The sequence below is a fragment of the Pleuronectes platessa genome, chromosome 19 (genome assembly GCF_947347685.1).
Source record: "Pleuronectes platessa chromosome 19, fPlePla1.1, whole genome shotgun sequence".
NCBI classification, from domain to species: Eukaryota; Metazoa; Chordata; class Actinopteri; order Pleuronectiformes; family Pleuronectidae; genus Pleuronectes; species Pleuronectes platessa.
This window is the reverse complement of record NC_070644.1, coordinates 13,868,307-13,884,235: the sequence shown is the minus strand read 5'-3', so window position 1 is coordinate 13,884,235 and position 15,929 is coordinate 13,868,307. Positions and strand designations below refer to the sequence as shown.

The following is a 15,929-nucleotide window of genomic DNA, read 5'->3' as shown; positions in this document are numbered from 1 at the left end:
GCTTCCTACTGACACGGCCCTGCGAATACTCCATTGCTTGTTTAAGAGAGAGTGGCAGAGAGAGAGAGAGAGGGGGGTGGGGGGGTGTAGTCACTAAATGCATCATGAGACACTGCTGTGGAGTGCAGTTTGTCCGCCCTCGGGGGCCCCCCTCACGGTCTGGGGCCCCCTCTTCACGGTTGCATGCCTTGCTTGTTCATAAGCTGCGCCCCTGTCTCTCTCCTCGTCTCCCGACCACTCTCTCCACAGGGCAGGTAAGACCTTCAGCTCGGTTCACGGTCCGTCGCGTGCTTTCCGTGTTTATGTCGTCGTTAACGGAGCAGAAAGGAGTGTGAGGCGGCTGATCCGTTGATAGGGTGTGTCCCCCCCCCCCCTGTAACTTCATGTCAAGTTAACTTAAACCCTCAGGAAAGACGCTGTCTGCTTCCTGATTCACGGGTTTGCTCTATGTTTGTTTTATCTTCTCAAATAAGCTCCGGATCATTACGAGTTATTTCAGACAGATTAGTTTCACTGTGTAGCCCAGTTGAGTCTTTTCTCTCTCTTCTTTTGAACCCATGAGTTATGATTCTTTAGTGTTGCTCAATGTCAGGATCTAGTTTGCGAGTTGGAGAATCAAACCTGTAAACTTGAGTATAAATCACCAGATTGGAACTATAGTTTCACAGCTCTGAGCGACGGAAAGGAAATGTCCCCATCCAGTTGTTACAGGCTGTCACTTTGTTTGAAGAGATTCAGTGATAGGATCCACTTTGTCTTCACTCTCCATTCTGCCTGGGCGAAGAGTGTGTTTTTCAAATGATCCACCCTCTATTTACACAATAGACCACCGAGGTGTGGCTGTGGACCCAGACACACACAGTGACAGTTATTATTATCAAGATGAATGTCACTTCGTTATTTGTGTCTTAAATTTAAAGGCGGATTTTGGCTCCTGATTGAAGGCTGTGGGTGTAAACTCTTCCATGTGAAAAGATAATAACAAAGATATGTAAATATGAGGTTGATCCATTAGGCGTTGTAGCTCCTCACTGTGCTTGTTCAAGTTTTTCTGTCATGTGTAAGTTAACACAAGGTCGATGGTGCAATGAGCAGTGGTGGACAAGAGGACAGTTCTGTTGAGGCATAAGAGGAATGTCTTATATATTCAATTGTTAGAAATCTAAAATAAGAAAGTGAGGGAAAAAAAACGTTTAAATATATAAAACAAGATAAAATAGCTGAATATAGAGCAAATCAGAAAATCAAATACAATTCTTTATACATAGTGACAAGTGTAGATGTATGTGTACATGTATACGCCTACACAGGGCAAACCTCTTATATTATTTTATATTAGACTTTTTTTATTTTACTATTGATGAAAATTATATTGCCATGACATTATGTTGTCCATCCATGTGGCTGTGTTTTAATATATGTCTCTACTGTCAAATTCCAGAATGGGAGTGTAAAATAAAATAAGTGTAAAATAAAATAAGTTGTTTCCTTTAACCCTCTAAACCAACCAGGTCTTCTCAATGTACTTTAAACTAAATGGCTTTGTGACATATGATCTGATCCCTGTGGGCAGCAGGGAGACCCGCTGTCTGTCCTCTCAGGAGAGTAATTACAGGTGTATCCACACAAACACAAGCTTAAGTTCCACGAATTAGTCCCTGACTTGGTTGGTCACAAAATAGCCTGTGACCGAAAGACGTGGGACAGAAGCCCCTCTACTGAGATGATGATAGTCCATGCAATATTGATGAGGGGTTAATGAGGGTCACATTCACAACAGGGACTCTTTACTGCTCTTAAACCTGATGTTGCAGCTCCCTCTGTGTTATTTGAACAGGCTCTTCAGCAGCTGACATATACTGACATTCTTTATTTGTTCAATTTTCTTTAGCTTTCTGCACGTCCACTTTGGAAACCATCTCTCCCTCTTCTACAATGGCCGCAGTAAGTCCACAGTATTCCACAGCATTTTGCATTTACTAGCTGCACCAGTAAAGATCCCGCACTGGTCAACGGACTCCTTCATGTTCCCTTGCTTTGCTATCAGTTATGTTGTAAACTGCTGATGGTGCTATACCCCAGTTTAAATATGAGTTCATTATGCTGTAAAATTCAAATCAATGTTATGAGTAAGTTAGCATTTCATTTAAATGTTACTCGTGGTAGGTATGGTTTAACCTGTTTAATTGATGCAAAAAGTCTTAAAGCTAGAGATCTGTTTGGTCATTGAAACGTAAACTAAAATGTGCAAATTGTAGTTGTGCAAATAGTTTTCCTAGTTTGTGTAGGAGAATGTTGCAAAACATACTTCTTAAACTTTGTTCTGCATTTTTTGATGTATGATGAAATATTAATGTATGGACGTATGCACTGTGTTGTGTACTTACCTCACATTTTGATCCATATGATCTTCAGCTTTTAAAACATTAACTGGTAATTTTGAATAATCTTGAATAATATACTTTCTGATATGGTCATTTTGGTTTAATAAGTTATTCAATTCTTAAAAACACATCTCTTCCGTCTAATTGAAGGATCGCAAAATCCTTTTGCATGCAAATCAATTTGTATTAAATCTGTCTCCTTCAATGTAAAGTTCCAAATGACATGTCGCAGAATGTTCGGTGCAGTGAAGCTGATGTATAAGGAAGCGTTCAACAGATGTATGTGAAAATAGACTTTGCATGTCAGACTCCGCTCATACTGGGCTTCATTCATTCACCACTGTGACGCTGTGTGAAGTTCTCAGCTCTTTGTGTCCTTTATATTGGTCCTGGTGGTAGTGATGCTATTTTAAACGATGTATTACCAGATTGGAAACCGAGGAACAGTGACTGAGGCAGCAGGTTTCGACCCAGAAGCCGATGCCCAGAGGCTCAGAGGAGCCATGAAGGGAACTGGTGAGTGATCTGGCCGGCCGCTCAGAAAGAAACCATCATGCATAAACACACACGTCTCACTCTGCCCTCAGCCTCAGGAGGAAAATATAATTATTCTCTCTGTTTTTCTGTCTCTCTACTCATTTCCAGGAATGTCGAGACTAAATGCGGAGTTGCTCTGTGTTGTCATGGCAACTTTAATTTTTCTGTAGTCCATCTCTTTTTGCGGACTGTGTCCTCTCTCGCTTTCCTCACCTTTTCTGATCTGGAGGTTTCATTAATCTAGACATTGCCGATCAAGAGACTTTAAATTCTGATCCACTTATGTTTCCTGAACCTGGACATCTGCTGTATCATCTATGGATACCAGACTCTTCATTATTGTTATTATTATCATTGGTATTATGTGAGGCTGCAGTAAAATACACTATTTGTTATTAAAAGAGCAAAAATATTAGAACATTAAATATACATGCATTTTATTTGAACTCTAGTTTAAGCAGGTTTCATGCATACATTATCACAACCTCAGTCAGGATATTTGAACATACTTTAATTATTAATTATTTAGCTGTGAAAATAAGATTCTATAATATGTGTAACTTTAAATAAACTGTATGTTTCATGTTATTAAACTATATGTTCACCTATTAAAAAATACTCTTCAGGGCAATGTAAACACGTTGAACCTTGCTCCTGACTCCTCCCTCTCTCCTTCTCTGGTCTTTGATCAGTCAGTCAGTTCCGAGATGTGATAAATTAATTACCAGTATCAGCACCCAACAAAGGTATTGGATCAGTCCCAACCCTGGGTTCATTCTAACAACATTCAGTGTGAATCAGTCACATTTTCTCTCTATGTGAAATCTTGATCCTGTTTAGGTTTACAAGCATAATGATCTCCCCCTGACTCTAGTTTGAGCTCTATTGCAAACAGATGGTTTCTACGTCGATGCCAACAAACACTGTGTGTCACGATCATTCTCCAGGGTTGCAGTGCTGCACAGAAAATGAACAATGTGAACCGTACGATTTTAAGAAATGTACGATAAATAGCTAAAAGTATTGAGCTTCAGTTTGGTGATGTTTTCTCGCAGGCACTGACGAGAAGGTGGTCATCGAAGTCCTCGCACACCGGACTATCGCCCAGAGGCAGCGCATCAAAGAGGCCTTCAAACAAGCAGTGGGGAAGGTGAGAGTTTTGAAAGCTGTACTCGTAGGAAGAGAACGAAATCTTAAAATCATAAACGACTGTGCACGAAGCAGAAAAAAGAAAAGAAGAAGAGTCTGAAAAGCAGACTCCTGGCAGCAGCAGTGCATTTATCATCCCTTAGCCTCTTATTCCATTGTGCACTCTCTCATCACTTTGGGCGGAGTTGAACTCTGCTAACACGGCGCTGATAATGTGCAAGTTAACCATTAACCATAAAGCAGAAATGAGTATCACCTGTTGTAAAAGAGCAGGACAGAGATAGCCTTGTAATCTGTGGGAAAGCGGAAACAACGGCTCTTTAAAAAACTGGACTGGAACCCACAGGGGCCATGAACCCACTAGCTCTATCTTTGTTCTGTTATTTTACGGATCAATACCTTAACTGAGAGGGGAAGTATGACATGTGTATTATATCGATGTAATGAGTTAATGACCAGCTCGAGATGCAGCGTCCACTAAGTGGTAAACACAGTTATCTGAAAGTTCCACATCCAGGGAGCTGCAGAGAAGAGGCAGAGGCAGCGGGTGGAATACCTCACAGTCAGAAAGAGTGAGTCATGTTGCACGAGGTGACGCCCACATGTGGTCACACGGGCCGCTCTTGTGGAACAGCTGCTCTATTCAAAAAACTCTGCAAGGAACCAACCCCCCCCCATACAAGACGTGCCACTGTAATATATGTAAGATGTGAAATGTCCACAAAACCTGCTCACGAAGCTCTGACTGTCAAAGATAATCACATTTCATTCCAGATGATTTGATTAAAGGCCGTAGAAATGAGTGTGGGGCTGTTAACCCATCTGTTCCCGCTCCGCCCTGCAGGACCTGGCGGATGAGCTGTCCTCCGAGCTGAGTGGGAACTTCCGGGCCGTCGTTCTCGGTCTGCTGATGCTGGCACCCGTGTACGACGCCTACGAGCTGAGAACCGCCATGAAGGTCAGGGTTCTCATATCCACTTCTGCTGGCTTTAAAGGAGAAGTCTGGTTATATGTTTTTCACGGCCATGATCAAGAATTGTCTGTACAGCATAAGCTTTGTACAGCATTTTACTTTGTGCCGTAGGGCTCCATTGTTGTCCAACAACAACCCTCACTACTAAAAACACATCTGTTCTCCACATGGGAAATGTGCCCCTCTGTACGTAACTGCTGAAGATGTTGTGTTTCCATCGAAGTTTGTTTGGTTATTAGTTAGCATGGAGACACAAAAACTACTTGGCAGATTACCATGACACTCTGGTGGAAGGACGGCCACAGAAAGGCTGGAGCAGATTGGAAAGTATAGAGAGACCGAATTTGAGAGGATAATATAGAATATATAATATTACCAGCCTTCTCCTCCCAGCAAATATCTCTGTTCACTGATCAACCAGTTCTGTGTATTCAGTGAAAAACAACACACCACTGTCTCCTGCTTTAACCAGAGTTTACATTTCTTCATCACAGGGGGCTGGAACAGAGGAGGCTTGTCTCGTCGATATTCTCGCTTCAAGGACAAATCCTGAAATAAAAACCATCACTGGCGTCTTCAAGAAAGGTAACTGTGTCACGTCCGGGGTTAGAAACCATGATATCAGGTCCCGGTGTTTATGTCAGAGTCGGCTGATGTCTATGGGCTGATATTGTGTACCAGTGGGATAAATTATTCATTAATGTCAATGCTGTGCTCAGTGCGGCAGGTTATTGTTTTCTTATTTGTTTCTTGTGTTGTTCTAACGGTGCTTGTCACACTATGTTCAAAGTGTTTTTTCAAATGGGTACTTTCTAGTATTGTTTGCATGTCTACATTTTACTGATTATATCCATGTTAGTGGTGAATGTATGGATATTAGTGGAGCTAATTCTCTTTACTAATCTCATAGAGTATTTTATTTAAATATTAATCAAGCTTTATGTGAAAGCTGTTCATGGTGCAGACACATTGGTCAAAACTCAACAGATATTGCCTCACATGCTTTTTTATTCTAATGTTGCTGTGTGTTTTTGTGACAGAATATGGGAAAGACCTGGAAGATGCTGTGTGTGGAGACACATCTGGAATGTTTCAGAGAGTCTTGGTCTCTCTACTCACAGTAAGCAAAACATCAGCATGTAACGCCTCTCAGCTTGGGCAAATGTTTTAAAGCCACGTCATCGCAGACACGTTTAATAAGAATTTAATCGATTTGAATTTGAATTGAACACAGAGATGTTTCCCTCTTCTCGAGCATTATATGAGATCAGTTAGTTAATACAGAAGTTATTGTGGGGACATTACATGAGTTGTAAAGTGTCAACAGGAACTTTGGGGGTGATAAGGTGTCTCAATCTCTGTTTGTCTATTGAAGAGGGAAGAACAGTCGCTTCTCCATCATTAAACCTGTTTATTGCTCATTTAATCTGAAGCTGCATTGTTTTCTATGTTGCAGGCAGGACGGGATGAGGGGGATAAAGTGGACGAGGCCCAGGTTGCTATAGACGCCAAGGTACAGCATCAGGGCTGTAGATGAAGAGTGTGTGTTTAACCTGCGATCCTGTAGGTTTTACATTTTTTAAACGATTGTGTCTGCAGGAAATCTTTGAGGCCGGTGAGGCTCGATGGGGCACGGACGAGGTGAAATTCCTCACCGTGCTTTGTGTGAGGAACCGAAACCATCTGATGCGAGGTATTCTTACTGTATATTGACAAATGTGTGCATGTGATTAGATTAGATTAGATTCAACCTTATTGTCATTGCAGAGTACAAGTACTAAGACAACGAAATGCAGTTTAGGGTCTAAACAGAAGTGCAAACAAAAAACAGTAAAAGTGAAGAGTATGTGCATATGTAAAATGGATTATGTAAATAAATAAGATATGTACAGTGAGATATGGAATATGAAAAGTATTGATACAAGACTAGCAGCAATAGAAGTAGGTAGTTTAGATATGATAAGTATATATAAAATGCAGGTGTAAGATTAAGGAGAAGGTAGTAGTCAAGAAGGTAGTAGTCATATTATATACAAAGTAAGTTAATACTTTATACTCTTATCTCCGAGAGGCTACTGAAATCATCCAGGAGACCACAGGCATTTTACTGACCCCTTGTGGGAGCTTTGAGAACAAACACAATTTTTTTTATCGAAGCATCCTTCATGTTCAAAATTAAAACCACCAGAGTGTGATAGTCAGATAGATAAAATCTTTGATTTCCTGACGTTAGATAATTAAACTCTGTGTTTCCTCCTTCAGTGTTCGAGGACTATCAGAAGATTTCTGGACGAGACATCGAGGACAGCATCAAGAGGGAGATGTCCGGCTGTCTGGAGGACATCTTCCTGGCCATAGGTCGGTTTCTCCTTCCTCCTTCAAATAATCAAGTCAAGTCCGATTTATTTGAATAGCACATTATTATATACAAAAAGTGTATAAAACCTCCAGGAAGTGATTTAACTCTGTGGAGCCTTCAGGAGCTCATGGTATATTATGAAGTTTCTGTCCCTCTCCCAGTTCACGCAACACAACGGAAGTTACTGTTGTTGGAAGTTATTTCTTCTAATGTCCTGGGATTTGTTATTTCTTTTCAGTGAAATGCATGAGGAACAAACCAGCGTTCTTTGCAGAGAAATTATACAAATCCATGAAGGTAAATATTTCAAACATTGTGAAGCCATTCATATACAATAATCAATGTTTTTATTAGAAAATACAACAGATCTATTTCCCCGGGAAATTGTTTCTTTTTATTTTGTAAATTTGTCATAAATTCAGTAAAAGTTCTGTTACGTTCTTGTGTATTTATGTCAAAGAAATGCAAGTAAATCTTTCTTTTCCTGAGATTATGCATTTCTCACATGTTTTAATTATAGTGATTGTTCCTTCTATCCAGCATCATTGAATTTACAGGCAGTTAGAGTAATGAATAAACCGAATTACTGTTCGTTGAGCATAATAAAAGCAGACTGATGTTATCACGGTATAAAGATAGTTTCTCTCTCTCGTCAGGGGCTGGGCACCACTGACAGTGTGCTCATCAGAATTGTGGTCGCCAGGGCTGAGATCGACATGTTGGACATCAAGGCTCAGTTCCTGAAGATGTACGGCAAGACCCTGCCCTCCTTCATCAAGGTGAGCGCCGGATACGAGGGGCGGGGCAAGGAGTGTTAGTCAGCAAACGGGTTTGCAATACATCAGCTGGGTTTTAATGATAAATACAATTCTCTGAAAGTTTATGTGATGCTTTTATAGCACCTTTGTGATGAGACTAAAGCTGCTTTCAGACGCGCACTGAACCCTGACGTTCTCCAGAAGGGGCTGTGTGTGAGAACGCACATGTCCGAGTCAGCTGCTGATATTCTCTGGAGTTTGACACCAAGTTAAAACTGAGTGAGCTCCTGTGAGAATACAGCAGGTTATCGTACAGATAATTCACAGTGAGGGAGTGGGGGCGTTGATGACCTTTACAACACCTGACAGACGCAAAACATAAGAATGACAAATATCTCAGGATGCTATACACATAGCAGATGCCAACGAAGATGGACGCTGGTGTCACTGTGCCAGTTCTTGCTGCGCCCTTTTGTGAAAGACAAATTCCAGACCAAATTGTCCGGACTCTTTCCTGATTCAATGTCTGAAAATGTCTTGATTTATTGCTGCTCTCATTTCATTGGCCAAAGCTTTACCTGTTAGAAACAACCCTGTTTAGTTTATGTTGTCTGGTTTTTCACAAATCAAAGGTATCACAGAGTTCATCATAGTTTTAGCTTCAGGCGAGTTGCCGCAGTTGTTCCCATCACCAGCCCTCTGAAGTCTCACGGCTCTTTTCTCTCTGTCCACAGGGAGACACATCCGGCGACTACCGCAAAATCCTGCTGGAGCTGGTTGGAGGCGAGTAACAGGAACATCATCCCGCTCCGTCTTCCTCCTGCAGACGACTTCATGAGCTTTTTTTATTTGATGACCTGTGTTTTCATTTTACGCGGCCTTCACATTTCACCAATCGACCACAATGCCTTTCCCTTTGCTGATTGCAATACCAATTAAACCAAAGTTTTGTAACCTTTTACACTCGTCTGTGTTTTTCTCATTGATCGCGTGTCAACGGTTAATTTACGGTTTGAGTTAGAGAGCGAGAAAGATATACGCTTTTGACATCTTTAAAAACATAAAAGATGGATGTTATTGGTCCCTCTCTGGTTACAGGACAACATTTAAATCAGCGTCTGCTCCGTCGAGTCCATTTGCTTAATTGGTTGCAATTCCTCATTTGTTGAGTCAGCCCTGCATCATTTCACTCAATCACATTAACGGGACGCCAGCATTATTTTGGGGGAGGCAGTAAAGCGGGATGTAATCAAGTTAAGGGAGGAGGTCCCATTGCTCATGCAAAACTCGCTGCTCCATCCATGAGCAGGAAATAACCAACGTGCAGCGGCTCGTACTCCAGGTGACCACATGGTGGAACCAAAACAGCTCCTGAGTAACTTTGGTTTGCAGCAGCAGTGAGCTCGGCAGCGCGGGAGACTCACGTGTCGGTGAATGGCACAGAGCTCCATGTCGTCCTTTTCAATCTCATCTCATCTGCGGCTTGTGTTTCACTTCCTGAAGAAAGTTAATTTGCTCTCCCCGGACACCGTGAGACCGACTCCTGCAATCAACCTGGGTTTTACACAGACTTAAATAGAAACCAATTCAGGCTTTGCAGCAGAGCACATCCCTGCAGGCTCCTCACACGAAGCATCACTACTCCCTCAGGACACTGATGGTTCACCATATTAGAGAAACATGCCCTTTGAGTGATTATTGTCCTCCTCTGGGGAGCGGGCTGCTGTTCTCTGACCACAAGAGGCTCATTTAGTCTTTTTCAGATGTTTTCAAGGAATTTGGGAAGCTGCTAAAATCACCAGAAAGGAACGAGGTATTGTCCCAGTCGCTTGTTTCCTGTTAGGTTTTAGTGTTTTTTTTAAATTGCACAGCAGAGTACACATTGTCTGATATGGGTTGTTGGCGCTATTTGCTATAATAATTAAACATCTGTTTATTTAGCTTTTCTGTTTTGCTCGACAACAAGGCGGTGTAAGATAAAGAGGGGACAGCACAAGACAGCCACAGTTTAAAACTCAAAGATTGTACCGAACAACACCGGGAGACCGTTTGTTCTCATATATTCTTCATCACTTTATAAATAAAAACCAACACATTAATAGACCCAGTAACGCTGCATATATTACCATGGCAACAGAAGTACCAGCCGTGTCCTGAAGCAGACTTTAAACTCAACGGGCACACCGGCTCTTTTTTTTTTTACACAAGCTGAGAACAGAACATCATCAAAACGATAAAGGACAAATAGAGAATCAAAATCCGACGGCTGCTTCACAGTCAAGTCAGAGAAAATGAAACTTTCAGCTCAAACCTGGTGAAGTTATAATGATGCATGCAGCATTATTAAAATTGGGATAAAACGGTTGCTCCCTGTAGGATGGAAGCATCACATCTATATTATTGATTTTATTAAAGTATGATGTTTACAACAGGATCTCTAACTCCAGCTGTGCAGAGGTTTTCTGAAAATCATGTTGAGCCTTTTTTCTCTTTCCTGTTCTCCTCATGTGATGATTGAGCGTTTGGTGTGTACTCTGTTCAGGCCCATTGACCTTATCTGAACATTTGTTTATAATCAAATGTTTTCAGTTATAAATGTATTGTGGGAGACTGTGGCTCAGGAGGTAGAGCGGGTCGTCCATTAACCGGAAGGTCAGTGATTCGATTCCTGGCTCCTCCAGTCCGGATGCTGTGTGACTGATGCAATTTGTGAATAGGTGGTTGTGACTTGTTGTGTACAATCTAATCTGAGTTGGTACAACTTTTATTTTATGTAATTCTGAGTCAAAGTCAATCTTTGAAGTTTTATCATCATGAAAATCTAGTTCAATATGTTGCCTTTTTTTTTCAATCTTTACCGGGACTAAATCTTTTCGTAGTACCGACTTCCTGGAGGTTAAATTTTCATCTGCGTTTTTTCTCTGTCATTCAGCAGGACGACACAAAACCACTTCAATTAAATTTAAATGGAGAACATGGTGTGGGTCAGGAATGAACCCATCGAGGGCTTATTCCAACATTTTCACTGTTTTCCCAGTGAGTTATATATCAAAAAACACATTTAGAGAAGTGAAATCTATGAGTGTGTGAAATCGAATGCAGCTTTATTGAGTTTATGGGAACTGTTGGGCCCGAGCAGAGAGATGAGCTCCACCAAGTGCTATTCCAGACATTTTTAATAAAGAAAATAACACCAGATTGTCGGCATATATAATTTTTTTTACATTTTCATCAAGCAAAACAGGCTGCCTCATTTTAATTACTCACTGTTTTTTATTCCTCCTTTAACTGCTGACATCTGAGGACAGTCTGGTGACGCTGCCAGAAACATTATCACAAAGGGAAAACTCGGGTAGTAAAATATGTGACAAATTATACAGGATGAAAACTCATCCATCAAGGTGTTGTGCAAGGGGGGGGAGACATGTGGAAGACGAACAAACAACTGTGTCAAACAGAGGACCGGCCCTTTGTCCTGATCACAGGGGACAGCAGAGAGAGAGAGGGAAGGTGGCGAGAGGCAGAGCAAACACTTATCTTCACCACACGCAGCAGCTGCAACAGCAAAGGTGAACGTGACAGCCGATGAGCCGAGGGAAATCAATCCCAGGCAGCGATTGTGAAGAAGGTACAGAGGATCGTTGGCAGCATCGAACATGATGAGACAAGTTTTTCTGTTTAGCCTCGGTGTCACTGTCGTGTTGGGTTCAGGGTACAGGTCAGACCTCAGGAGGGAAGCTGAAGGAAATGTGCAAATGATATCCCGGCTCTGACTCGACGTTAAGAGCAACGTGGCAAACGAAATCCAGCAACATGTGAAGGTTCTTAAGAGGAATATATTTCACCCTAGTTCCAGCTTCATTCCTTCATTAAAGTGCTCATGAAAAAAATAAAAATGAAAAGATCTTCTTCCATAACCTGGTGGACAGACTGTCCACCGGTTATGGAAGAAGATCTTTTCAAGTACTCACTCAGAATGTCTTTGTCCTGTTGAGGGTTAATTATAATTACACTATGAACATGTGAATCTCTGAGAGGGTGTAATTAGCAGAGAGACACAAAGCAGCAGGCTTCTTCAAAAAACTATTTGAGCTCCTACTTTCGATAAAATGCGATGTGATTATAATCATTCATATGGACTCTAACTAGCATGATCATTATGGTATGTAAATGTCAAGCTTTGTCTGGAGCAGGAATAGATGGTGTCGTCTGAGATGCTCTTCATCACATGTGCTGCGTTCTTCTGCATTTTGTTCTGCTTCTGATTCTCAGAGTGAGATTGTAGATAGATGTATGGATGTATGGATAGACAGATAGATAGACAGATAGATAGATAGATAGACAGATAGATAGATAGATAGACAGATAGATAGATAGATAGACAGATAGATAGATAGATAAATACAATTATTTTGTGTAAAGTCCAACTCGGAGGCTACATCGTCAACAAGCAGGACAGAAAATATAAAGAATTTAAATTGCTTTTCCACACTTGATTAAACAGCTTAGTAAATGCCAGGCGAAGGAGAGAAAGAAAGAGAGTGTCGATTAAAGGAGAGGCTACAGGGAGACGTTCAGCCCTTCACCCACTGACTGCTAACTGCTGATAACACACGCATTCAAATGGAACAGGCTCTGGGAATAAGAAGCATTGTTGTCATGAAGTTGAACATAATGAAATCCAAAATTACAAACAAGGTACCAGGTACTTGTAGAGAGGGACAGACCCCCCCCCCCCCCCCCCCCCACACACACACACACTCACACACAATAACGTACTGATATGAAGTCTGTACATTCCATAACCTTCATTCCAAATGCATGAAAAACATCAGGACGTGACTCAGTCAACAAAACATGTTGAAAGCAAAACTCATGTGGGGGGGGGGGGGCTCCTCACACCACGTCCTGTGTGAGGCGGGTGCTGAGCTCTGACACACTTTTCCTCTGAAATTTGTATGCACCATCATGATTGTGTGAAGCCGCTTCCAAGAATTGATTGCTGTATGCCCTATCAACTCATATTAAACTACAAAAAACGTCTTTAAATGACTTCTTAATCATCTGTAATGAATCAATAGAGGGATTTTACCTAATGATGGTTAGACTTTATCAACCGATAAATCTGCTGTATCTCCACCATCCACACAGTTTAAACAACAAGGTCGTTGGAACATCTGCCAACAATAAAGATCCAGTTAAATTATTATAACAGGTTCTGGGAGTTATACTCCGGAGACATGTAATAAATCGCCTCTTGATATTTTCCAAACACACCCACATTATCCTCATTACAAGTCAACCTAAAAATGATCACAGGCAAACAATGAAGTTCTTGAAATTTGTGTGCAGTTTAAAAAGATCACTCCACGTATTTGCATCAACACATCAACATATTTTCCCATCTTTTAAAGGGAAGTTTCACCCGTTTTACTCCCACTCACATGCAGATAACTCCATCTGGTTTGTGTATCCGCGCCTGTTGTCCTGAACGAAAACACATCACTGGGAGATAAACACAATGCTTCTTACTCGTCCAAACAATGCTGATTACTGTCATCATAATACAACACAAGGCTCTTTATGAAAAGTGGATGTTTTTGCTCCTGTTGTGAGTCGGTAGACTAGATACAGTGAAAAGTCTATTTTAAAAAACATATATGGTTTGTTCCTTTTTTCTTAAAATAGTTACAAGTGGCCGTGGCTCACGAGTCTCTTGCCAAAGTGCTTTTCAGCAAGACCCCCCTCAGCTGCTTCCAAATGGAGAGGCCAGCTCCCTTACAGCTCGGCCGCTGCTAGTGTGTGAGTGTGTGAATGGGTGAAGGATGTTTTATCAAGATTGCCATATACTGCAATTGCAGCCCAGTCACCATTTACAGGTGAAACAGTTTACTGCTTCCAAAAAGCCTTGTTTGTGTCTCTAAAATTGACCGAATGGAAAACTGATGCCTGCGCGCCGTACTTTTGCTGTTCTGACATCGTGTGCACAATGTGCAAACCTCAGATGACTTATTGAGTGTGGCGCATATTTATGGCTCGATGCCATTTAAAAGAAAGAAGCATTACTTCCGTCACTCAGCCTGCATCTACAATGAAAAGGCTATTACGTTGTTGTTTTCAACGAAAGAAACTCTATGTCCTAGCCTTGTACTTTTGCAGATGAGGATGTTGTGAATTACTGAATTTTTTAAAAACCTTTTATGCACAGAGGCTTTGTGGACAGTGGAATTAATGCGAGCACTCACAATTTAGACATTTTTCAAAAAGCTTTTCTCAAGCAAGGAGCTCCACATGTTGTCCCTGTCACATCCAATCCCAATATATTGAGTTGGGAACAAGGTTTTGAGACAGAGGCCCTATCATAAGTTTTCTTAAGGGGTAAGAATTTTTAGTTCCGCTCAAACTCACCATTTACTACTAATCTTAATTACAACTTAAATCAATGGACAGCAGGTACAGACTTTCACAGGGTCCTTCCATGATCAATGATCAACGCACATAATCTGAAAACACTTTGACGTGGTTTTAATTCAGCAGGCAACTGGGAACCTACCTGTGAATACAACAGTCCATCCAATAGTCATAATCGCTGACCAATTCCAGATCAAGCATCGTGGTTGGGTCATTCATCTTTTTGGGGTCTCTGTGGTCTTATTGGCTCGCTGCCACTTCTCCCTCCCTCGCTCGGTGCTCTAACTCAGCAGCAGCTCCGGCTCAGTCACCGTGGAGAGGTGCTGAAGGACGGTCGCCTCCTCGTTCTCTCATCTTCACTCCCTGGAACACAGGCAGAGGTAAGTGACTTCTGTCCGTGTCTATTTGTTAATGTCTCGTTTGCATGTTATCACAGGGAAGTGGCAGCCTCTTTCCTCCACTATGATTATTTGACTGCAATTCTGCCATAAAAAAAGTAGTGAAAATATTGTCAAGGGCTAAAATTAAACACAAGTTTGTCACATTTCCATCATTCGGTGCTAATGAGCTTAATATTCACTCGTCATAAAGGTCAGCATGGATATGATTTTTTTTAATGATTTTTCATTTGCATGTGATGCAGGTAACATTGTCGGGGCTCATTAGAGGAGGTCTTTAGCTCATATACCCAGGATATGCGTATCTATGTAAATGTATATTGAGGCAGGGTCAGATGGAACATATGTGCCTATTGACATTAATCCAAACTAGAGGACGATACTTAGGCTTCTATAATAAGGTCAGACTATGCAAATATTAATGTGGGAGATAAATGTGGAAAAAGTGGTCCTCAAATTATTGAGGAAGGTGCAGAATCAGTGGACGGGAACAAATACATTGACTTCTATTACTTTTTCCTGCCCCGGCTGCCATAACCGAGGTAATAAAATACAGCACCGTCACGTTGGAGCTCATGCTGTTTGGTTATATTAAGTCATTCTTAAAATGAAAGCAGATATGTTGCTTATGAGAAGGAAAATGTGAACGTTTGGACATCATATTCTCTACATGTACGTGTAAGCCCTTTCCTACATGGCAGGAAATTTATAATCCATTTTCTTTTACTGGTTATAGTCATATACAAAAAAAAACTTTTGAGTTTACTGACGTGCTCGGTGCTTAATGCGCTGTACATGCTAATTTGGCAATTAGTCTGAAGCACTGAGACTCTCTGCTGTGATTGTTAAATTTTTCCGTTACAGTTCAGAAAGCCGGAGGAAAAAAAAATGTTATGTACGAAATCCTCATAAAACTGATTAACACTGCAGGGGTATTATGGTTTATTATAACGAGCCGAT

General features: G+C 41.2%; 1 protein-coding gene across 1 annotated transcript; it reads left to right on the top strand.

Annotated features, from left to right (window-relative positions):
• The first annotated feature begins 128 nt into the window (after positions 1–128).
• anxa4 (annexin A4) lies at positions 129–9,119 on the top strand. The gene is made up of 13 exons (XM_053411410.1): positions 129–254; positions 1,892–1,944; positions 2,813–2,900; positions 3,977–4,071; positions 4,915–5,028; positions 5,538–5,628; positions 6,084–6,163; positions 6,500–6,556; positions 6,643–6,736; positions 7,306–7,401; positions 7,641–7,699; positions 8,059–8,181; positions 8,895–9,119. Exons 2-13 carry the CDS (start codon positions 1,936–1,938, stop codon positions 8,949–8,951), a joined length of 963 nt encoding a protein of 320 aa, XP_053267385.1. The 5' UTR covers positions 129–254; positions 1,892–1,935; the 3' UTR covers positions 8,952–9,119.
• The last annotated feature ends 6,810 nt before the right edge of the window (positions 9,120–15,929 follow it).